A 24,217-nucleotide genomic window follows, 5' to 3' on the forward strand; every position below is an offset into this window, starting at 1 on the left:
CCGGATCGGATCAGCGGTCTGGTTCTTGGGTGAATCCATGCAATAACGGATGGTTCTCGGTTTCAATTTTTTAGAACCGGTTTTTAGCGGGAGGTTCTCGGTTCTAGGCCGGGAACCACCCACTTGAAGCATGCACACCCATAAGCATTACTTATTTAGAATTGAAAGTTTGGGATTCTTTTAGGAAATTAGGCATATATGAATGGGCTTCCGATGAGTACAACAGGTAAAAAAGACACTGCCGGCGGTCTTGACTAGGGAATCGTCGTCTCTAGAAATGAAAAGGGAACGGGATATTCAATGGGGTATATGATTGAGCATTACGCACTCAGAAATGAAAGTTTTAAGGGTTCTCTAGGGAATTAGGCCTATAAAAGCGGGGGCTTGTGATGATTACAACCGCAGCAAAGACAATGCCGGCGGTCTTTACCGGGGAATCGTCGTATCTAGGAATCGTCGTATCTAGGCAGGGGATATTTGAGGGGGGAGGAGAATTGCGTGTTGGAACCTATGTAGCACCGACACGAACACGTGACATGCGACACGACACGACACGTCGACACGTCATTTCTTAAAAATAGAGAATTTCGACACGTTCCGACACGTTATATATTAAATATATTATAATAATAATAATAGCCTAGAATTAATTTATACGAAAAATATTAAATAATATCATTCATTATTTTAATTTGTTACAATAATACACAAATTTTAGAGGAAAAAAAACATTGTTTAAAGAAAAATGCTGAAATGATATTTTTAAATTTATTTATTTATCATATATAGAATTTTTTTATTACTTCTTTCATAGTAAAAGACCTTTTTAAAAAATAAAACAATTCTAAAAATACAAAACTGAAAAAAAAATTGATCCCATGCATGTATATTTATACCAATTTTATTACTTCTTTTATTACTTCTTTTGTGTATATTTATATTTTGACCACTCAAGTATTAGAAATTTTAAAATTGACCCCGTGCGTGTCAGAATCGGGTGTCGGAATCCTGGACTCGCATGGCGTGTCGGAAAGAGTTGATCACGTGTCGGATTTTTCGACACTCATTGACCGCGTGTCGGACACGACACGAAGGCTTTCGGAGAGTGTCCGTGCTTCATAGGTTGGAACCCGTCACTGTGGAACGGGACTATAGAGTATAGAGTCCACCGCACAGCCGCGTGCGCAAGAAGAAAAGAGAGAGAGAGAGAGAGAGACCGAAGAAACCGAGAGGCGGACCTGAGTCGTGCCTTCGTTCGTATCCAAATTCATGTCCCGATCTCATCACACATGACTTGGATTACTTTACTCTCTCCTTGAGGATCTTGAGTATTATTATATAGGGACAGCTCATTGCGTGGACCGGTCGGAGAGGGGGGATTAAATTAATGGGCAACTTGGGTTATGTCAGGAGAAGCACGCAAGAAATGAGGGCAGCCGTTCGGCCTGAGGCCTCGAGGGGATGAAGAAGAAACCGAGGAGGAAGCTGAAGATGGAAGCTTGGCGTTAAAGGGCAGAGGCGAAAAGCAGCGCGGACATCGGTACGAGAAAAGGGTCGGCGCCGACAGCAGCGATGGTGGAGTCTCCGAATCCTTCGTCGACGGCTTCGAAGGGTAGCGACGGCGGCAGCAGTGCGATCAGTATCGACGGGACGGTGAAAAGCCATCATGGGAGCTGCGACGGCGACGGGAAGCAGGGGTCCGGGTTCGCTCCGGCGACGCCGTCGAGCGGGAGCGGCTCCTTCGCCTTGCGCAATCTGAGGATCGTGCTGCTGTTCGCCGGACTCGGGGTCTCGTGCTTGCTCCTCTACGGCTCGGCCAACCCTCTTGCAGCGTTCTTGCCCAGTTCGTTCTATCCTGCCCGCACCGCTTCCAAGGTTGGTAACTGATTCTTGGACACGTAGTACTCCTCCTCCTCCTCCTCCTCCTCCTCCTGTCTCCGTCATGAATTCTGTGCGTTTCCGCCGACACAGTTTTGATAGTTTTCACATGACAAAGCAAATCTCAATCGTTGGATCCATTTGGTTTCGAATTTCCTAATTAGTATCTAGAATTGGGATGATTGAATCGCCCTACTTGTTTGCCTCCTCTTTGTGCAAAGCTCAATTGAGATAAAAACACAGTCTTTGCTCTTGTCCCCGGGGGGGGGGGATGAACAGTTTTTCTGCCATAATACACAAAAATATCTGCACAATTCTCCAGAGGCATTAGGCTTAGAGCAGACCCTCTAGCTATGAGATGGAGGCTGTAAAAAAAACTAGGGAGCTTTTAATTCAGGTCTTGTTCTTCCATGTAAGCTTCCGTCTTGTAGATGAAAGTCAAATCTCTGGAAAGTGAAAGTTGCAGTGGTCTCTTTCTCTCTGTCCTCTTTTCACATTAGGGGCATGTTAAATTCTCTTCTTTAATTTCTCAGAGTAGGTAATTTAGACAGGCTTGATGTTTGGGACAACATTCATCAAGATATGCTTCTCATATCACCCCCATCAAGACAGTAATTGCCACGTAATCAACATGCATGGCCTGGGGATTTTCACTTTCAAATATCAAATTTCGATTTTTCTTTTTCGTTCAAGGCCTTATAACTCCACTTAAATTCTTGCCAAATGTGCGATTCAAATGCATCATGGTCGGTGGCAATTTCAAAACCACGTCCTCGGTTCACGCCTCATTTGCTGATCTTGTGGTTAGTATGGCATTAGGTGTTTGCAAGACGTCTTTATCAAAACCTATATTTGATCCACTCTCTTTAGCCAGAACCCACAGAGCAAATTTCCACATTTGCAATCTGCTCCCACCACAATGTCCTAATTGCATTGTTCCCCCCTCCAAAAAGTGGACGAAAATCTAGAAATAAGTGCGAACATAGATTAATTGATTTTCAATAGTTTGGTTAGAATAGTATTGGTTTGACCAAAGCGAAAAATTGTTTTCGGCGACGGTCGATTAGATGAACCTACCCTGGTAAAAGACCCATTTATCCATTGAAAGAAATAAAAAAACAAATGATGCATTAAAGCCATAATATTTAGAGCCTAGCTCGGTCCACTTTGTTGATTCCACGCGCGTTCTTATTTATAGAACCAAGAAATGCAAAAAACAAAGAATAAAAGGGAAGAAGCTTATGTCCAATTCAGAAGAAGACAACAAAAGAAAACCAAGGTAAAAGAAATCAAATTAAAGTACATTTTTTCAGTCAGAAAACTTAACGTTTATGAAGTCCAAATCGTGGTGCGACGGCAATTGCAGGCCGTTGAGAAGATATGTTTTGTTGAATTAAATTGGAATAAAATTCAAAAGGTTGCAAGAAATTTAAGCCATCTCCCTTCGGGTTTTTCACCACCTAACCATTGGAAAACTAGAATTTATCCTCGGTTTATTTATTTATAATTTTTGCTTTTTGGTCGAATTTATCCTCGGTTGACGATGCACTTTTTTTTTTCCTTAAATAATCGAAACTTTAATGGATGCATTTATAATAGGCATGTGGTCCCTTGTCTTTCCAGTTCTGACTGAGTGCCAGAGCACATGGAGCCACTCGATCCCATTGGTGGGTCTAGCACATGATGCGCATTGGCCAATTACGGCATCCCGCTGCCTTATAAAAGAAAAAGATCAAATATAATAATAACAAAAAAGATTTTTTTTTTTTTTTTTTGAGAAAAAGAAGAAGATAAATTTATCAAGGTTGTCTCTTTCAATCGTTGTCCCACGTCACGGATCGTGCCGGTATATCCGTCAACAAAGGATAAATTTATTCACCTTTATGCTAGTGTGAACCGGATCTCCCACCTTTATCGTTTGAGAAAAGAAGAAGAAAAGGAGAAAATCGATGGCCCTTTTGTTTTGTCCTTGTAATCTTTGGATGCTTCCAACTGTTATCTGACATTGTAAGAATAATTAATGTAATTCTTAAGGTATTTTTTGGATAATTAGGTATCTCCCCTTGCGACCAACCCACTTGCTAGTGGGATCATAAAGTGAAGTGATTTTATCTTCTTACTGTATGTATCATTATACTTTATATGATATATTGGGTGAGTGGACCTTCTCCAAATTGATTTGATTAGCAGCTTATGCTTTCCTGACCATTCATGCCAGTGACAAATTCGTGTGTAAGCCTATTCTCTTGTTTCATGGTAAAATTTGATCGGATTAGGAGAAAACTCTAGGATAATCGAGAAGACTAACGCGAATATTTGACGTGAGCACAGATTAGTCGTGCTTGACTCGATTACCTATCTCACCGGCTTGAGCTTGATTGATGAGGAACCTACAGTTGTTCAGATTTACATGTGAATCATTGAGTTTCTAAGGCTAGGAGAAGTAAGAGCTCCTGCAAAAAATTTCAGGTTAATGGCACGTTCAACAACTTGGACAGAGTCCTTAAGGAGGCGTCCATGGAGGACAAGACGGTGATACTGACGACCCTGAACGACGCGTGGGCAGAGCCGGGCTCTATATTCGACGTCTTCCTCGAGAGCTTCAAGAGAGGCAATGGGACACTCAAACTCTTGGACCATCTCGTGATCGTCGCGCTCGACCACAAGGCCTATGTCCGCTGCTTGAAGCTGCACCCACACTGCTATGCCCTCCTGACCCAAGGCACCGACTTCTCCGGGGAGGCGGACTTCATGTCGGCCGACTATCTGCAGATGATGTGGAGGAGGATCGATTTCCTCAGGGAGATCCTTGAAAAGGGTTACAGCCTCATCTTCACGGTATCGAAGAAAAATTTGAATTCGATTTCATTGAGGAACTCTGCTTCCTGCTCATGTTTAGTATTACTAGTCTTCTCCTAGTTAGATGCGAGTTGTTTTTGTCGTTGGTTTTGACAGGACACGGATATCATGTGGCTCCGGGATCCGTTTCCAAGGTTCTATACTGACGCGGATTTCCAAATTGCTTGCGATTACTTCGGGGGGAACCCGTCCGACAGAAACAATGCGCCAAACGGTGGGTTCACCTACGTGAAGTCGAACAACAGGACGGTCGAGTTCTACAAATTCTGGTACCGCTCCAGAGAACAGTATCCCGGGAAGCATGACCAGGACGTGCTGAACGAGATCAAGATGGACCCCTTCCTTGATGAAATCGGGCTCCGGATGAAGTTCCTGGACACGGCGTATTTTGGGGGGTTCTGCCAGGCGAGCAGGGACTTGAATCTGGTCTGCACGATGCACGCCAACTGCTGCGTCGGCCTCGACAACAAGATCCACGACCTCAAAATTCTGCTCGACGATTGGAGACAATACATGAAGCCGCTCCCTAACGCAAACCCATCCCTGTCCTGGAGCGTCCCGCAAGACTGCAAGTATGTTATAAGTTATGCGTTGATTAGAAACATCATGGAACTAAACAAAGCACGTGTTATTTGTTCGACTTTTCGACGCCTGCTGACGTATTTTCTGTCTGGCATTGATTACTCAGGGGGTCCTTCAACAAGCCGCATCATCATCATAAGCAGCAAGATTAACACGGGGAATCACTCCATTTTGTGTATGCACATTCAAGGATTCTTACTTTCTTTTATAAACGTGTGATAAGTTCTGCAAATTTTTTTTCCATGCCTTTTCTCATTGCTTTGGGAAATGTCAATATAGTTTTAGGTTTGCCTCTTCAATTCCATGTTGGATTCAATATGTCTATTGTTAGGGGAAATTGAAAGAAAGTCTTTTTTTTTTTTTTTGCACACCCTTTTGCTTGCTTGTACACGGACTGATTCCAAATCATGTACGTGATGGTGAGTGGTTCAAATCTAATCTAATGTGCTAGGACCTCTGACTGTTTTCATGAACCTTCAGTTACTTCGGGGTGAGCACCGGTCCTGGCCCAACTGGCTTACTAGTCCGGACTAGCGGAACTAGCTGCCCTAAAAAAATAAAATAAAATTGTTGGCCGGCTTATTGGGATCTCGATAGTCTCTGCGGTAAGAACATGCCTTCTTCGCGCTCCTGGTGGGGAATTCGCATTAGTGGCTTTTAGTGCAGCGGTTAATCGGGTTTGTCCCATTATAAGTCAGGGACTTTTGATGACCAGTATTCTTGGCATGGATAATTTGGACAAGAAAATTTGCTGAATTGACTGAGGGTTTGGGCAACATAGTTGAAAGGCGTAGTGATAAAATCTTGGTTCTAGTAGCAGACGCAGAGTGTAGGCAAGGAAAGTCGGATAATTTGATGACTAGGATACCTAACTGTTTGTTTTAAAAAAATGATAAACTGCGTGCATATATTAGAAGAAAAAAAAGAAAAGGTACAGCCAGTCTCGGTCCAACCCAAGAATCGGACTGGAACCGACTGGTCTAGCCCCAGTCCGATTCCTAAAACCAGGATGGAAACCAGGCTAATCCATATGAAGCAATGCGATGCACCTAATAATTTTGTGTGGGATGATGTCTCTAAGTGTTGGAGGCAAATGACTCGAAGAAGAGCCGAGAATCTTGGTGAATAAATGAAAATGTTTTACGACGATACTATATGCAAGGTGATTGAACAAAAAGAAACTTCCTCATTTTTGAGTATTAATTTCCTCGTGTTATGCACAATCAAACAAAAAGAAACTTCCTCAATTTCGTCATGTTATGTGTGATCAATCAAACAAAAAGAAGCTTGCTCAATTTCGTCATGTTATGTGTGATCAATATATTAAAAATGCTTTTCTAATTAACTATGACTGAATAGTACCCCGAAAAGACGCTCAGTGACAAGATCCTTAACATGAAAGAAGAAAAATCCGCTGCCATCCTTGGGAGCAGACACCAACGGTCCAGCTTTTAAGTTATCTGATTTTGTCAGTTTCTTAAATTGGAACCAGTCACCCTTCTAAATAATCTGATACAGCACCACATAGGGCGCAAGGAGCCTAAAACGAGCTTCAACAGATTCTTTTAACAGATAGGTGTTACACTCAACCGCACAAAGCACGCATTTCCCAGGACTCTCAAAATCTGAGAAAAACCTGCACTTTTGCTGGTGCAAGGATGTGGTCTTCGCAGATAGTTTAAAGCAATTCAATATAGGTGTTACGATCCCAGGTTGGGAAAGCACAAGGACATCAAATTCACCCCATCAATCCATCTTTACTAACAGTTTCCCACCCCGACACGAAACCGAACACGATCAGGTTATCTTCCACAACCGACACAGGAGAGTAAACAAAAGCTGATCTTTCAAAAGCAACAGCAGAGCAGATTCAAAGAGATGCGTTCCTCGGGCATGCGAGTGACTGACCTTAGAAGGTCGAATACTTCTCCACTACGGATTTGTTATGTGTAAAATCATCCATGATGAGGACAATACATAGCCCACGACCTCGTAAAGTTAATCTGATAATGTTAACTCCAAGAAACAACGTAGGGTCCCTTCAATATAAAAAACTGAAGCTATCAATATAGCAAGTAAAGTGTGCCCAAAAATAGGGGGAAAAGTGGCTTACAGGGAACCCCGAAATGTTATCAGATTCTCCTCCATGATACTTTCAATAGCAGTTCCCCAGTAAAGATCAAGCAGTGCCTCATCAGAGTCATTTCCAAGATCATGATCCCCCAGTACTCAACTCTTCGAGCAGAAACGGGAGAGAAGCAGAAATATGTCACCTCAAAGGTTTTCCACAGCCACATGTGAAACTTAAAATGTCAACTTGGTTGTATTTCCAAATCTCTATAAAGATGCCATTTCTCGTATCTCTGGTGGCCAGGCAAAACAGGTCTAAGCCGAGGAGCAGTCATACAAGTCGAACAGCAGCATCCTCTGAAACTGCTCACACAGTCTGGACAGCATCTGAAATTTTTTATGAAAGAACAATGTGAAAAGCATTTATCAAGAATTGAGATCACCAGATTCCGCCTAGTTCACATCCAACATATCATATACTATTTTTGAAATACAAAATTGCGCAACCTAGTCATGTTTTGTCCATCTCTTATTTTATCATCAAACAATTGAGTGTTAGACTATATTGCACTTTAATTATTACATACTCACTCATTTGAGTTTAACTCCCCAGAGAAATTGATCCATGCACTACTATATACACTAAAAGTTAGGGTTATTAGATGCCAAGACAAAAGGTAACCAATCTGCAATTCTATCAAGAGACCCAAAGCTCCAACTCAGCCAACTTAATTCACCACTGCTGACTCAACTTGAAACACATCCATTTGAAAGCATATCTAGAAAGAGAACAAGGCATAAGCACAGAATAGGTGGTCATAATTAGGGCCTAGCGCAAAGGAAATAAGATCAACAGTTTGTGTTGCAAAGGTTAATCAACAAGCACGATTTAGCTTCAAGCAAAATAACTCTCTCATTTTTATGAACAATTTTTTTTAGGATAAAATAACTTCCCCTCAACTAGCTTTGTTATTTCCAGCAAGACAACAGATTACCGGAAGAATCTGAGAACCATCTGTAAATCGACCGACAAGGACTGAGAGCAAAACTGTGGTACATAGATCAGAAGGAAAGGAGAGAATTAGTACTCACAGAAAAAGCAGGTTGCAATCAAGATTTGCACAATTCCGATGTCTCAACTCTTGGACTACTGAACCGCACAGATAGCATTTTGCGAATTTTTCATTCTTAATAGCATGCTGCAGGTCACATGTTTGTGTCGCGGATCTAGGGTTGTAGGCAGCAGGAGGGAGAGAGAGGCGGGAGTCAAACACAAACAAGTTGCCAACCCATTCCACTGGACCTTCATTCTCAAGATAGTGAGAGACACCTCCCTTTAAAGTGTACAACCTCTTAAATCCCTTTTTTCTGCACCATGGACAAGTAAATCAACATTTTGCAGGCGGTGGTAGAGCATGTGACTGCATGTATGAGCTCCACACCTAGTTCGTATGAAAGGTTGACGTTTTAGGAAAGCAACTTGGATTGGTGAGGCAGGCTTACAGGATAATCTATGCAGGACATCATCCAATATAATATGAGACTTCCAATGAGTGCTTATAGCCCAATTAGAGTTCCTAAATGACTATGTCAACGGACATATGTATTGACATAGTAATTTAAACCAAACATATTTTAATTCTAAGACCTGAAAGTCTTGACTGATGCAAACTAGTTCAATGTTGGCCAGCGCCTTTCTGCTTTTGGTTTATCAGGCATTAACAAACATAATTGATAGTTTTCCCACTTTCAATAAATAACTATGCCAAATTATCTTTGCGATTTCCAACTGCTGAAATTGCCAGCTCTCATGAATAGTGGATAGCAGAAATTAAGTACCCCATTCCCAATTAGACAACTGATGCTATGTACAAAGACCCATACATTAAGACAAATCCACTTGGGCACAGGACTTAACAAGCTGGCTGGACAATCTCAACGTGGAAACAAAAATGTCATAACAAAAAAGATGATTACAGGGATGACTTTAATACCTTAAAATGGTAGAATACACATCACAGCGGATACCGCCGGTACAGTACATAAGTACATCTGTTTTCTCTTTATTGACATCTGCTAGGGGATCTGAATCATTGACCTGGATGCAAGAGAATAACAAACTGAAACAACTGAAGTTACCTATAGGCCTGAAATACAATTGACTTTTGACATGTAAGCTCTAGTGGTCAAATAAGTGTGAGAATAGCACAAACTTTCATATTTAGTGTCCAGACACTTCAGACAAACCCTTCATCAGAATGAGTAAACATCGCAACATTCTATCAGGAATATCCACATAAGCATGCCTCTTCATACAAATCATTATAAGGTCATTAAATTATGTGTTGTAGGCCCATATTGGCATAGCATGAGTAGCAAGCAAAATTGCTAGGGCTGGCAGTAGGTCTGAACTTATCGCAGCTGTGGATGCTATCGTATCGATTGGTATTTAAAGTTTACTTACTAGAAAAAGGAGTGAATATGTGCTAATATTTCATCAGATCCGGATACTTTCTATGTTCCTACTTTGATCATGTCTCATTTGGATCATTTTATCAAGTTATGCCAAACTTTGCCAGCTCTAACCGATGCACCTATGCAAACGTTGTGCTTGAAAAGCTTAGGTGTTTTTTTTTTTTTTTTTTTGGTGAGGTAAGTAACATATTGACTTTTAACCAAAACTATACAACAAGGGAGCCCGGCACCAAAAAAAAAAAAAAAAAAAAAGCTTAGGTGTTGAAATCAAGTGATGGCATAAATGATTACAAAGTCCTGTATACAATTTCTACACTAGACATAAGAGACGGTCTTTTAAATGGAGACTATAGCAGCTTGGATGTGTCCCTTTATTGTATCCAACAATAAAAACCATCAAAGAATACCACATGGAAATACAGAAACTGTCAAAAAGAATATAACCTACTGACCATGCTTATTCAGATGCCAAGTCTAACACTGTGACACATAATGCAAGACTGCATCCTTAGGTTATCTATAGAACATTTTTCCATGACAGTAATTAAAGAAAATTCAAATAATTCTAACTGATAACATGTTCAGCACATAAGACACAACAGTGCAGAAGCAGAATAACTTCAACCATACCTCTGTCTCAGATAGACCAAATGAAGTGCTCCTAAAACAGTCAACTTCAGGACGTCGAGCCCCCTGAAAATGGCCAATATCCCACTCATAGCCTGGTTAAGAATGGAGACATGATGTCATTGCTCTGAAGTACAAGACCAAGAAAACTACAAACACAGGCTTGCCACAAATAATGATGAAGTATAGGTTTTCAGAATTGGCCAGGAATTGTTTCCTCTGTTCCCCACTCTTTCCCTATTTCATATGGTTCTTTTGAGCTAACCAGCAATATCAATTATGATTGAGTTTCATAAGTGATGAAAGTAAAATTCGATTTGGCATAAGTTAAATGCCACTAAATCCACACAATTTTAACACTAAATGAGGTACCATTCCTTAGATCCAGTATGATGCAGTCTGAATCCACATTCCCACTGGATGCATCACGGCTTCTACTTAGTGCTACAACTCGTTTCTTCCATTCAGAAGGTTCTAAAGGTGTTGCTCTCATAGAAGTGTTGAGCAGGGGAAGATGGGCAATACCTCCATCCACCTGAGAAGAAAATAGCCCAAACCGAATAATCTACCCATCAGCATAGGTACATGCAGATGGAACAATTAAACTGAAAATCTTCAAACAAAGAGAGAAATGACAAAAAGCTTACTCAGATAGATAAAGCAGAAGCAATAGAAAGGTGCTGAGCAACAGCTCACCTGTACCAAGGGCTTAAATTGCACTTTCAATTTAGGGAATGCATGCCCACTTAGAGCAGGAGAGATCTGAATTAGTATATCCGAGAATCTGTCATTTTCTCTCAACCATTCAAAATATGAGCGAGCATCTGCCAGTGGCCCACTGTACTGTACAATGGTGAAGCATAAGGGAGAACCGAATAAGAAATAAGAACAATGACCAATTACTCTACTCGACATGGTGAGTATGGACTTGTATTCCACAGACTAGTTTACTTCAGCCGTGATGCGCATCAAGCCTTCCATTCACAAAATAAGATAAAGGTTTACTGTCAAAGACGAACTATTTCCACCAAACATCAGTTCCAGCCTCATGGAAATGTATGTACATAGCAAAACCCTTAGACGTGGCCATAGATGTACTTGATCAGAATTTAGAAAAAGAAGGGCATTTTAAAGTGACATCCCGGCATAAGAGTTCTCAGCATGTTGTGGCTACGATTTTGAGATACAATACAGCAGTCTCTGATTGCCAATTGCCTCACTGCTATACTGGTAAGTTCAGACTCCAGTTCAGACTTTCAATAACACCACCATTTGCTTTATCATCTTGAACATGAAAGCCGTAGTAAGTGTCACCATTGGGCGACGGACTTCTAATGAGCTCTCAAAAGGAACACGAGACTAAAAACAGTGCTACTTACAGAAGCAAAGAGGCAACGAAAACAGAAAGGGAAACCAAATGGACCGAACCGAAGGAGTACCTGCGCATTAATCCCTTGCGCATTGAGATATATCCGACCGTGTATATCAAGATCCTGCACATATACAGAGCAGCGGAGTAAGCACCCGATTCATTGCACCGTCGAAACTCGGAACAACCAATCGCAGCATTTCGCGAATTCAATCGTCGAGCACGAACGTTCCAGAGCCCGCGAACCAGAAAAAATTTACCTTCAAGAACGCGAGGTGCTTCGCGACCTCCTCCTCCGGGTTCTCAACGCGCACGAAGCGGTAGAAACTCACGACCACGAAATCTCCTCCGGAGACTCGCCGTGAATCCGCGCCATTTCCAGAAGAAAGGGCCGCGCAGCCGCGCGTCGCGCTCGAACCGCCTTCCTTCCGCCGTCGGAGCTGCGAGACGGCGAGCGAAGCTCTTCCACCGCCGGCCGAAGCCGAACGCGCGCGAATCCGCGGGCCCCCGTGACGGAAGACGGGCTCGTCGCCGGCGCCGTCCTCGCCGCCGACGGAGGTCCTGAGCCTCGGGAGGCGAACGAACGCGGGAGCGACCGCGACGTCGCAGAGGAGAGCCGCGGCGAACGGAGCGGCGAGGCTCATGCTTTATCTCATCATCACTCTTCAGTCTCAGCGAAGAAGATGAGGTGCTTCTTCTCTCCCGCGGTCCGGTCGTGGCGGGTGAACCGTCGTGGGCCGGATCAGGGAAATCGGGCCTGGAAAATCTGGATCCATCTGAATGGGCCGGAACCTGCCCGGCCCGTCCTTGGCCCATGTTGTTTTCACCGGGTACGGCAATGCATTTGTTCCCCATCCAGAGAGCCGTACGCCATGATCTAGACACGTGTCACATCGAGTCTTCTCTGCCGTCTGATCACGGTCCGCTGATTATCATGCATCATCGCTTTGGGAAAACCTCAGAGCGAGCGAGCGAGCGAACGGGCTATAATTCTGCGGGCGCCGTCTGGCTAGCGAGGGCGAGCTCTCTTATCTTCTTCTTCCTCCTGCTCCACCTAAAACCCTCGCCCGGCAAAACCGATTCGAGGTCGAGAGTCGAGTAAAGGTACGGCCTTGCCCGATTCCGCACTCCCCCGATCTCGCGTCGCGCTTCGATGGTTTCTTCATTTCGGGCGGCTCGGGAGTGAGCTTTTTAGGGTTTAAGGCTTGCGGTGGTGGTCGGAAATTTAGCGATTTTTCGATCTTGCTGAGTGCTTTCGATTCGATATTGGTGGCTGTTTTCATGGGGATTTACTTGGTTGGAGTGTTGCTTGATGTTGTAGCATTTGAGTTGGGGTTCTTTTGCATTGCTGAGCTAAGGTTCATTGGTTTGCTCTTGCGTTTGCGGTTCTCTGTCGCTTGAGATGTTTCCTCGGAGCAGTTTTGGGTTCTGTTGTTGTTCCTCAATCTTGTCGTCTTTGTCTCTTAGCTGTTGCGTGTCGTGGAGAGGGAGAGATGCTGGAAAATGGGTTCCCTCCGATGTTGCTGTGGCGGTCTGGTTTATGTATGGAAATTTTAATTAATCGATTTGCTAAAGAAGTGAAGCTTGGTTTTTGGATGTTTTCCAGTCGATAGTGGAGCTCATGTTTTCCTCACGAGATTTGAGCTGAGATGCTCAAGCATGCGAACTTTGTGCTTTATCTGGTGCTAGATATGGTTTGGAACCTGCTACCGTCTGCATTTTTTTTTTTTTTTTGGGTACATTCCTAAGAAATGATTTAACCTACCAAGGTCTTGTGCTATTCATTCGCGTGCATTCATGATTAATCTTTCTCTTATATTTGGCAATATAGATTTTAGTAAATGGCATAGGGGCTGTGCTATCTGATCCGTATCAGAGAGCAGATTAAAAAAGTATAGGCCCGATATAGGGAGTAGGCAGGTGTGACGGTCGGTAATTCTGTGGAAGCTAGCAGCTTTGCAGCGAGTTTCAAAGTGAATGTTTATGGTTGAGTTGTTCTTCTAAGTTCTTTTGCCTGCGGTCTTGTGGCATACTTACACTCGACACTTTCGTGCACAGATGAATGTGGAGAAGCTTATGAAGATGGCGGGTTCAGTCCGCACTGGTGGAAAGGGTACCATGAGAAGGTATAAAGTTTGTTCCAGTTTAATATCTGTGGCCTGTGAATACAAGCAGAGCTACAAGTTTCGACTCAAAGATTATTTCGACTGATAAAACATAGGCCTGCCAATGTTGCTTCACTTGTCCTGGCTATATTTTGTATGATCTCATAATTAAATTTCAAAGAGATGAATCATTGATAATTAAGTACGATATTGATGGTGCTTTGTGTGGGCTGAGGTGCATATTTTGTGGCTTTGCATTGTTCATATTAAATTTAGTAAAAAAAACTACATTTCTTCATTAATTGGGATTGCTTGCATTGTTTCTTGTTTGTTCAACTCAGAGATTATCTGATTCTATTTGATTCTACTCTGTGCTTTTTGCTGCTTGGGCCTGCAAATTGTTGCTTCCGGTAAGATGCATTTTTAAATTTCTTTTGCATTCTATTGCAGAAAGAAGAAGGCTGTGCACAAGACAACTACCACGGATGACAAAAGGCTCCAAAGCACTCTCAAAAGAATTGGGGTTAATGCTATTCCTGCAATTGAGGAAGTCAACATTTTCAAGGATGATGTTGTCATCCAATTTGTAAATCCCAAAGGTTAACCTACTTTCTAAAAGAAGTGCCTGGTGTATTGCTTTGATGCACTCAGTGATGGTAATACTATTTCTGTTTGTGGACCAGTTCAAGCCTCTATTGCAGCCAATACATGGGTTGTCAGTGGTGCTCCTCAGACCAAGAGTATGTATCAATTTCCTTTTTTAACTTTTTCGTGAACAATTTCTAGAGGCTTATTTTGTGCTTGTTTTGAGAACCAAGAATAGTATGAAGTGCCGCTACATCTATATTTGTTTGTTCCTAAAGACATTGTCTTGAGCTTCATATTCTGTGCGTCTAAAATATTTCTATTTAATTTGAAACTACCGGGAGTAAAACATCTAGGGCTAACTCTACTCATTTAATGCTTTTAGGTATTCTCACTTCTCTAAGTTTATCATTGATGGCTGGAGAAGTCTAGGATATTTTGATGGATACTTTACATCTTTACATGGAGGTGTCCAATTGTGCATCTGTGCCTGTGCTGTATATTTTTGTATGCAGAACTGTGCATGGGCACACACTAGTGCGTTTAAACTTTTCAATTCCTAATCACATGAATTGTCTTTTATCATTGTCCTTCCAGAATTGCAAGATATCCTCCCAGGAATAATCAACCAATTAGGGCCAGATAACTTGGACAACCTAAGGAAGCTGGCTGAACAGTTCCAGAAGCAGTCACCTGGTGCTGCTGCCACAGCAGGCGCAACTGCAATGCAGGAGGATGATGATGATGAGGTCCCTGAACTTGTTCCGGGGGAGACTTTCGAGGCTGCTGCGGAGGAGGGTCACAAATCTTAGAGACTCTACATGGATTTTGTGCCTTTCCATATATATTTCGTGGTGTTTAAAATTTTGCCTTCTTCTCTTCGCCCTTCTTACTTTCACATTTTGATGAAGTGTTCTGTGATTGTCATCTCATGATCCTGTGACACACTAATTAGCTAAGTTACTGGAAACTCTAGTTCAAAGCTACTCTCTTTTATCTTTATCAACTTGAGCTTTCACAGAGTTGCTTTGAAATTTCAAGGATCATGAGCTTGCCAGATTTGCACTGGTTATTTGAGAACCTCATTGGAACAAAATCGGACCTTGCAGTTTCCCCTCTTTGGCCAATAATAAGTTTTGATTTATTAGGATTCTTGTTATGCTACTTTGAGATTGTAGGGCTACCCAATATCAGGATATATATGTACACTAGTTGAGAATCTGTTGAGGCTGATTTCCAAATAGGTGGTTGAGGAGGTACCCACTAATGATGGTCCAAAAGGGCCTCAAGTCAGGAAATTCTTGCTTTGCTATGCCTCTGATCGATGCCTTGTGCCAATGAGACCATCAAGTGAAGTTGATGACAACCCATTTCTCCTTTATATATGCAAAGCACTTTCCAGAAAGTTTGTTTTAGGGATACTTGGTATGTTATGTTGCGTGGAGGCATGCATATACGGCAATTGTTAATGTTCTGAGCTAAGCTTGTGCTAAAAGTTTATGCGGAAGCAATGTAATCCTTGACAAGGTCGGTCACCGTCTACCAAATTAGAAAAACGATTTCTTTTTCTATTTGCATAGTGCACCGACCCATTAATGTACGACCAATTCCTTTTCCCTCTTGTCGAAATGTTTAACTTGAATTTCTGAGCACTTGGACTGTCAAAAGTGCGCTACCTAATCCCTGTACGAGCCGAGTTTGACTTCTTGGACATGCAAGTTTTTCGCAGACCTCCGTAGCAAATGTCATCTGCACCATGTCAGAATGCGTGAACCTAATATTCTCCTCTGTCATTCGGTAGAACAGACAACAGAATGTAGCGAAGACGCCAGAAATTACATGGCTTCTTTATAGGGTATTGGCCAAGATTTGATTCTGCCTGTCTACGAAAGAGATGAATCTGCTTCTGAATGTGTGTTGAGGTGAAGGTGAATTGAGAATCGACAGCTCATAAAGCAAAGCTTTTCCGTTTCTGCCGATCCATTTCCCTTTGATACCTTGGAGAATAGTGGGCAATTCCTCAAGTTAGTGGCTCTCCGACGTGGCCTTGGGAATCCATTTCAACTTGCCTATACCTTGGCTGGACTCCACTTCATCAATGGTGAGACCCCACTCGGGTCCCATGATAATGTACAATATAAAAGACTCTGATGTTCAGAGAGTTTCCTGAGTGTTCATATAGCACACGGTCGTCGTTCCACAAGCCTCTTCACTAGCTGGTTCTTGAAATTTGGCTTTCTGGGTGATGTCGCATCCGAGAACTCAGATGGCAATCTCGAAGCGGCGGTCTCCTTCATGCTCCTTGATCGCCTTGACGATGATGGTGTGGTTATGGAGTTCTCATGTGGTTCCGAGGGTAGCCGGTTGTGACGGCTTCGACGAGCTCTTTCAACCCAATTGGGCTCCTGAGCACTTCGAGTGTGAAAGGGACCAAACGAAGTTGACTCTTGATTCTTCTTCTGGTAAAGCCTACCTCTTGCCCTCTAACTCACAGTTCATTAGTCCTCCCAGTTCCAGAGTCTTGATTTGATGACAATTTTCGTACTCATACTTGTAGACGATGATTCACAAGGAGACGGTAAGAGCCGGTTCTTCCTTGACTAACAGTCTAAATACCCTTTCTAGCTCAAAAGCAAACTTCGATCTTCAAAGCTGATGCGGAATAAGAACGATACGTCTAGAACTCGTGAAGCTTGGTTTTCGTGTTGTGTCTGCATTAAAGAATTGAGAAATGACCAACTATGCACAAGAAAGAACCAACTACTAGTAGACTTTGAAGAAACTGAGTTCGAGCGTCGTTGCATTCATATTCAAACTCGACCGAAATCGATACTTTGAGCTTGTTAAGTCCTAAACAGAGCTCCATTGTCTACCATAATCCCACTCTTGAATCGAGAATCGCCGTGGCTTTCTGCAGGTTGTGGATTTGGGTCCAGGAAGGCATACCTGTTTGGACTGACAAGCGTGCAAATTAAGCTGGTCCAAGGCGATTCGGCCGGAACAGTAACGGCATTCTACGTATGCAATCATCCCTACTCATCTGCAATCATAAAGTGTTTCCGAATTCCGGTATGCAAAAACTCACAGATGAAATACCACTGCAGATGTCTTCGGACGGGCCCAACCACGATGAGCTTGACTTCGAGTTTCTGGGAAACCTATCCGGAGAACCTTACCTTGTACAAACCAACGTCTATGTCAACGGCACCGGAGATAGAGAGCAAAGGCACAGCCTTTGGTTCGACCCTACCACGGATTTTCACACCTACTCTTTGTTCTGGAACCGGCGTTATATCACGTACGTCGTCCTTTATTTTCCTTCCTAGTTCTCTTTCTCGATAAATAGTTATTTTGCACGCGCTTCGTACGTTTTCATTGCTTGCTTACGCTGGTAATTTTGTCGATCAACATAGGTTTCTGGTCGATGGAATTCCTATAAGAGTGTTCGCGAACAAGGAAGAGTCACACGGCGTGCCGTATCCGAAGAACCAGCCTATGCGTGTCCTTGGTTCGGTGTGGAACGCCGACGATTGGGCTACCCAAGGAGGGAGGGTGAAGACGAACTGGAGCCATGCGCCTTTTGTCTCTTCGTTCAGGGCCTTCGACATCGACGCCTGTGAGCTGTCGCCGGAGACGGCCGATGTCACGACCAAGTGCGGGCAATTGGGGCGATACTGGTGGGACAGGCCGTCGTTCAACGAGTTAGGCCGGCGCCAGAGCCGACAACTGAAGTGGGTATGCAAGAAGTACTTGGTCTACGACTATTGCGAGGACAAGCCCAGGTTTTCTGAGCTTCCTAAGGAATGTGTGGGGTAGCATTGGCGACATGTCTGTCGATTTTTATGTACAAGCTGCTCCTACTCATAAACTGACAGCTTTAATCCTGCGCACCGTGCGAGCCTAATAATTAGTGTAACTTTTAAGATTCAAGGTCTGATCTTAACCTCAATCTGAGAAATTAATTTGCAATGTGCACAAGATCAATGTCGACCGAAGAGCTCGTGTTAGTCCCTATCGGAATTGATGAATGAACTCTACTCCATGAGCTCCACTGCACCATTCTAAGAGACTACAATGATTTGAGCAGTAGTACGAACTCTTCCGATGTTTCCCTTCTGGCCGGAGTTCTATCAGTGATTCAAGTAAATAACTGGATGACTAAAAGCGTGACCTGTCTTCGACGATGTGACAAGTGTGATTCGACTCCTACATAAACCTTTGAACGACTACATGCTTTATATTGAGAAATCCCTCGCTACTGATATAATGGTGGGTATTTGGTAATGAGTTCATCAATCTTGAACTTTCGGGCTATTAGTGGTACATAATAATTACTATTCAATCTGACATTTCCTAATGAATATTGGGCATTTTAGTTTTATTATTCAAAAAGAGTAGTTACCGTACAGCCGGTAGCCGGCGGTGTAAATTCAGGGCTACCCGTAAAGACCCATCTCCTACAGGCCGCAGGTGAGTCATGCAATGGGAGCGAGAAGTTTCAAATCTCTTCCCTACCAATTAAGGGGTGGGGCGGAGCGCGAACCTATCTCGTCCACCGTGGGATGGGTGTATTATCGTTAATTATTATTATTTTTTTTTTGTGATCCAAGAAAGCCCCGTATGCCGATAGTGCGGCAGACTAAATTTTGGCGAAGCACGTGAGTCACCACCACCCCTCGTGCCCCAGGTAAATAATTCCTGCGATGCTCGGAAATCGAACTCCTCTCCTTGCTTTAGGGGAGAAGCTCACCACTAGCAACGTGATGTATTATCGTTAATTATTTTTTTTTTTAGTAAAAGGTAAGAAATTATCGTTAATTATTTATCCCTCAAAAGATAAATAAATTGTATAATCGTTTTTCAAATGGTTGACGCTACGGACGTCAACCAAACAGCATATGCTTTCAGCACATTGCGTTGACTATCCCGAGGCCTATTGGTCTGTGACACACCGCCATCGTCGCGTGGAGGGAGGAGGAGACGATGGAGCTCACCTTAATCTCTCCCCTCAACCGCCCGCTCTCCCTCTCTCGTCCCAAACGGTGCCGCCGCCCCGCCGCCGCCGCCGCGCGCGCGGCGGGCTCCTCGCCGGAGCTCTCCGAGGTCAGGGTCTGCACCAACCGCACCTGCCGCAAGCAGGGCTCGTTCCAGACCCTGGAGGCCCTCTCCGGCCTCGCCCCGCCCGGCGTCGCCGTCAAGGCCTGCGGTTGCCTGGGCCGGTGCGGCTCCGGCCCCAACCTCGCCCTCCTGCCCGAGGGCGTCATCGTCAGCCACTGCGGCACCGCCGCGCGCGCCGCCCGGATCTTCTGGAGCGACGACGACGGCGGCGTGCTAAGGAGCCTGGAGGCGCTCGCGCTGAGGAAGAGAGCCGAGAGCGAGCTGGAGAAGGGGAATTTCTCCGATGCCGAGGTGCTGCTAACTCAGGTAGGTTCCGGTTGGCGCGCGTTTTGCTGTAATTCGGTGGTTTTTGTGCTCGGTCTTGCGGGAATGGTCGTATGTTGTGGGTTAATTGGCGGTTGAATTGGGTTGGTTTTTTGGCTTATTTTGGAGCATTCTGCTGATAGAGATTAGAGAATGAGTGCATTGATGGTCCTTTTTGAAATTATTGAATAGACCGTAGTTGATCAGATGAGGGAGATGGAGGAATGGTAATTCATGAAGATTATTTCTTTGTTACGCAGGCTATAGCAATAAGGCCATGCGGTGGGATCCATGTGATGTATAAAGACAGGTTGGTACGTCAATTCCTGTCATCTGAGGTTGAGACAGTTTCTGCATCTTGCTACATTGCATGGTGAACTTTCTAAATTTGTCACCACTATGTAATGAGTATTCCAAGATGAGATTTTACCCCCTTTTCTGTAGTCGACAAGGTGTTTGCTTTTGATTCTGCTGGTGATGTGAATGAGTTTGCACCAAATGTGGCGCCTTTGTGGATGAATTCGAATTTTTGTTAACATTTTATTTTGATTATGCTGCTGAAAAGGTGGGAATGTGCAACTATACATGGGCTCTTGAAGATTTATGAATTAGAGGTTTATTTTTTGTTAAGATCTGTTATGAGGTTGGGTCTTGAAGATTTATGAATTAGAGGTTTGTGTTTTGTTCAGATCTGTTGCGAGGTTGGGAATGTGCAACTATAGCGGGGCTCTTGAAGATGCAAAAGAAGCGTTGACATTATCTCCTCAGTACATTGAGGTCAGTGATTTTCTACTTCACAAAAATTGATTGACATATAATTAAAGGCTTGAGGAATTTGTGACCTTAATCTTTCCAACCATAAGTCATTTGCCACGAGGGGCACACAAGGACGCACACTAGACTTTTTGTCGGCTGGGAGGTTGGTCTCAGGAACAATTCTTCGGATTTCATTGATAGGATGGAAAGGGGAAGGAGACAGGGCAAGTGCTGTTTATGTAACAAGATTTACATAATTTAATGCAGGTGCATGATTTTAATGTCTAAGTAGTGTTAAGTAGGTGAGGGTCTACTCTGACCTGGATCTCAAGCAATCAGAACACAATCTCTTCTTCAGATATTCTAAAATCTTCACCATTGAACCTTGCCCATGATCTCAAGAAATGAGGGAATTCTTTCTTTAAAGTTGGATACTCCTTCAATATATAACCTTAAGATCACCAAATTTTGTGTTTTAGATATTAGAGACCTTGGTACATGCTTACATAAGTGGTGTGGACCAGAAAGGGAGAGAGATCCTTGTATTGGTGAGAATCTTGGCTCATATTATATTTCTAAAGTAAATGTTCTTTCCTTCCTCTAGGCTCAATTATGTCAGGGAGATGCTTTCATGGAAATGGAACAGTTTGATGAAGCTGAGAAGTCCTATTTTATGTCCTTACAGATAGATCCCTCCATTCGTCGTTCTAGATCATTCAAGGTACTCTTTACTTCTGAGTTTGACCAGGGCAGTTAGTCTCTGGTTTCTCATATTGTCAGTTTATCAGTGTCAAATTCTTGTAAGCTCTCCTCTACGGTATATGCTGTTAGTGGACATCTAGTTAAAGGGTGTATTTCTGCTACAAGGATCATCTTTGACGATATGACTTGTGGTTCTTAGAAGTTTTTCTCTTCTTTCATCATTATGATATGAGTACTGGTGATAGTTTTATGACTATGACAATTTTCTGTTGACATGGACACATTGAATAGAAATTTACTTGTAAAAGCTGTATTTATGATTTTGGCAATGATTATGTCCCTCAAAATTCGGGTTAAAGGTCACTGAATGCTCATGTGAAGTGGAAAACTTGTTTATCTTATTTTGATGTGTTTTATTGAATTCTGTTTTACATGAAAGAAATAATTATTGTCAGCATGTCCATAGGGTTCCTTTTAGGTGCAAATATGTAGTTTGAGCATTGATATATCTGCAAAAGATAGCCTTTAAGTGATGGATTGTCAAAGAAAATATGTTTTTCATTGTTGTTATGAGGTAGAGGTGCACTTCTAGCTAATTTTGGTCAGTATCTATGATAGTTCTAATGGAAGATTCACTTCTTTCTTCTCGTCTATCTTTCTTTCCCAAGTCACCATGCCTTGAACCTTTGTTAGTGATGTTTAATATCTTTAGGCCAAACCACAAGGCTGAGGGGAAGCTGATGAAGGTTTACTTCCTTCAATTTAGAAGAATGAGGATAAGTTTCTTATTGGAGTGGCTAAAGTGATGGAAACTTCTTTAATCCATTATTAAAAATTTACCCTTGTGTACAGCTGCAATTTCTCATGTTGTGGAGTACTACTGAGACTTGATGGGATGCGGTGACAACTTTTGATTCTCCTCTCTGCTTTTTCTTTACCTTTTCTTTTTCCTTTTTCCACAGGATCGAGTTGAAAGGCTTCAACAGAAACTAGATGCTGCAGATATCTCTTGAAGATTGGCTGTGGAGTTATAAGTACCAAGTTAATGGGGAGTAACCATGATGATCTGTTTGGTTAACTGGTTTGTTATTCCTTCCAACTCACTATGCTTGATTGACTTGCTTTGGTAATCCACCAGTTATGGTGACTGGTGAGTGCCATGAAAGTGAAGTCCTTAGCTTCGATTTAGTGGTTATCATAATCAGTGAAACAATTTGTTTGTTTGCCTTGTATCTGCTTGCGAACCACGTAATAAAAAGGACTCATAACGTAAATTCCTCTTTAATATTTTTCTTATGATAATCAGTCTTCTTGTGTATATGTTGCTTGACTTCACTGCTGGTTTGAGGACTGAGATCCTATTCTCATCAATGTGCAGGATTTGGCATGCACTGTTGTGATTGGCTACATGCACAAATGATATAGGTCATACACTTAAAATGGGCCTGCCAAGGAATGAGAGGTACTTCCTTTAGGTGAGTTCCTTCGTTGTTGTAATGTGTTAGCTAAATAAAGGGACATTCCAAAGAAATCTACATTATCTGTTCTGTTGCATTTTTCCCCCATTTGTTTTATTAAGAAATAGACAACGGGCAAATGCTAGAGAGATGCAATTGACTATCTTATTCCTAGTAAATAGTGCAGGATAGGTATATAAGAATAAGCAGTCGACTTTCATGTACATTGCCTTATGTAAGCACCTAATTTGGTTGCTTTCATGAGAGATGTGACTGGAAGGTCCCTTGCATTCTCATGTTTGTGTGCAGCACCAAAATGATCAAAGGCTCTTCATCGAAAGCAAGACTCTCATTTCGTACCCCCCAAAAAAAAGAAAAAGAAAAAAGAAGAAGCAGCAAGACTCTCATGCATGAGTGCTATTTCTGCATAATTAGTACCATGATAAGTGGAGATCTTATCCTCTTCACTGCTTTTCTTTTTGAGAACATTCTAGGTCTACCGAAGAAGTATCCAGCGTTAACTTACTACTCCTCAGTTCAAGGATATAATTTCTGAGCTTCTGTGCATTGCCATTTCTGTAAGTGCAGTTTGTGTTTCTCGTAAGCAAGGACAATAAAGAGGCGAAGCTTCTGGGTTTTCGAGTTTCTGTTGTGACCATATAAGTTCAGCTGGTGGACATAGCAGGTTTCATCCCCCATGCAGAAATGCAATTATAGCAGAGGAGAGTAGAAAGACTACCTGTTGCTGATGCTCATGTAAGGTAGAGAGCAATTTGTAAGTTATGCAGTTACTAGTATGTGACATTGATTAAGTATATGACCATTCTGACTATAAACAATATTAATCAACAACATTTGCCGTTGCCCATCCATCCTCCATGTTTTTACTTTCACTCTGGTACTACGCCCTAACGTCATCAATAAATGACTCTTGATTGTTTCTACTAATGATGGATTTGGCAAGCCACTAGGCCGACAATGTCCATAGTGACCCGTCTGGCGAGAGTAAAATTCCTTTTTTGGTCCGTGGATCTAATGTAAGGTCTGGTGTGTCTGGTGTATAAAAAGAAAAGTAGTTAACCACAAAGGGACCAATATATTTCCAAACCTTCATTATTTTCCCTTGCTCAAAGTTCAAACCCTATGTTTTGCCTTCACTCTATTTTGTTTTGAGTACAACAGACATTATATGTCATGCAACTCTGCAGAAGAGATAAACCAATAGAAAGCAAAACGCAGACGGCTATTGCGAAAAGAAAAAGGGTCATTAGTGGTGTAAAATTGGCAGCATCGAACGTACAATTTCAGATTTCAGTACAATTCTACTTCCA

General features: G+C 42.6%; 5 protein-coding genes across 9 annotated transcripts; 4 read left to right on the forward strand and 1 right to left on the reverse strand.

Annotated features, from left to right (window-relative positions):
* The first annotated feature begins 1,191 nt into the window (after positions 1–1,191).
* On the forward strand, positions 1,192–5,752 carry LOC104456415 (uncharacterized protein At4g15970). Its single transcript, XM_010071197.3, has 4 exons — positions 1,192–1,875; positions 4,348–4,716; positions 4,834–5,309; positions 5,426–5,752. The coding sequence occupies exons 1-4, from the start codon at positions 1,573–1,575 to the stop codon at positions 5,469–5,471; spliced, it is 1,194 nt and encodes a 397-aa protein (XP_010069499.2). The 5' UTR covers positions 1,192–1,572; the 3' UTR covers positions 5,472–5,752.
* Positions 5,753–6,993: 1,241 nt separating this feature from the next.
* Positions 6,994–12,516, reverse strand: LOC104416253 (rhodanese-like domain-containing protein 8, chloroplastic). 3 transcript variants are annotated; one of them, XR_001980550.2, is made up of 9 exons: positions 12,121–12,516; positions 11,931–11,984; positions 11,188–11,334; positions 10,864–11,026; positions 10,495–10,586; positions 9,384–9,487; positions 8,482–8,757; positions 7,433–7,776; positions 6,994–7,358 (listed from the first exon to the last, which is right to left on the reverse strand). XR_001980550.2 is itself a non-coding variant. In XM_010027667.3 (8 exons), exons 1-8 carry the CDS (start codon positions 12,502–12,504, stop codon positions 7,632–7,634), a joined length of 1,365 nt encoding a protein of 454 aa, XP_010025969.2. In that variant the 5' UTR covers positions 12,505–12,516; the 3' UTR covers positions 7,149–7,631. The 3 variants fall into 3 exon arrangements, 2 of the variants coding, with proteins under 2 accessions (XP_010025969.2, XP_018716591.2); XM_010027667.3 differs by having other exon boundaries at positions 7,149–7,776; XM_018861046.2 differs by lacking the exons at positions 6,994–7,358; positions 7,433–7,776 and having other exon boundaries at positions 8,521–8,831.
* Positions 12,517–12,766: 250 nt separating this feature from the next.
* Positions 12,767–15,663, forward strand: LOC104456416 (nascent polypeptide-associated complex subunit beta). Its single transcript, XM_010071198.3, has 5 exons — positions 12,767–12,964; positions 13,919–13,986; positions 14,416–14,564; positions 14,649–14,705; positions 15,148–15,663. The coding sequence occupies exons 2-5, from the start codon at positions 13,919–13,921 to the stop codon at positions 15,360–15,362; spliced, it is 489 nt and encodes a 162-aa protein (XP_010069500.1). The 5' UTR covers positions 12,767–12,964; the 3' UTR covers positions 15,363–15,663.
* An 891-nt stretch (positions 15,664–16,554) lies between these two features.
* LOC104456417 (xyloglucan endotransglucosylase/hydrolase protein 9) lies at positions 16,555–18,480 on the forward strand. The gene is made up of 4 exons (XM_010071199.3): positions 16,555–17,012; positions 17,468–17,568; positions 17,655–17,848; positions 17,964–18,480. The coding sequence occupies exons 1-4, from the start codon at positions 16,796–16,798 to the stop codon at positions 18,364–18,366; spliced, it is 915 nt and encodes a 304-aa protein (XP_010069501.2). The 5' UTR covers positions 16,555–16,795; the 3' UTR covers positions 18,367–18,480.
* Positions 18,481–19,495: 1,015 nt separating this feature from the next.
* On the forward strand, positions 19,496–23,758 carry LOC104456418 (tetratricopeptide repeat protein 1). Of its 3 annotated transcripts, none has more exons than XM_010071200.3 (7): positions 19,496–19,974; positions 20,232–20,281; positions 20,661–20,748; positions 21,332–21,448; positions 22,392–22,510; positions 22,808–22,904; positions 23,381–23,758. In XM_010071200.3, exons 1-5 carry the CDS (start codon positions 19,534–19,536, stop codon positions 22,440–22,442), a joined length of 747 nt encoding a protein of 248 aa, XP_010069502.1. In that variant the 5' UTR covers positions 19,496–19,533; the 3' UTR covers positions 22,443–22,510; positions 22,808–22,904; positions 23,381–23,758. The 3 variants fall into 3 exon arrangements, with proteins under 3 accessions (XP_010069502.1, XP_010069506.1, XP_018716593.1); XM_010071204.3 differs by having other exon boundaries at positions 23,475–23,758; XM_018861048.2 differs by having other exon boundaries at positions 22,808–22,891; positions 23,475–23,758.
* The last annotated feature ends 459 nt before the right edge of the window (positions 23,759–24,217 follow it).

The sequence above is a fragment of the Eucalyptus grandis genome, chromosome 8 (genome assembly GCF_016545825.1).
Source record: "Eucalyptus grandis isolate ANBG69807.140 chromosome 8, ASM1654582v1, whole genome shotgun sequence".
Lineage (NCBI taxonomy): Eukaryota > Viridiplantae > Streptophyta > Magnoliopsida > Myrtales > Myrtaceae > Eucalyptus > Eucalyptus grandis.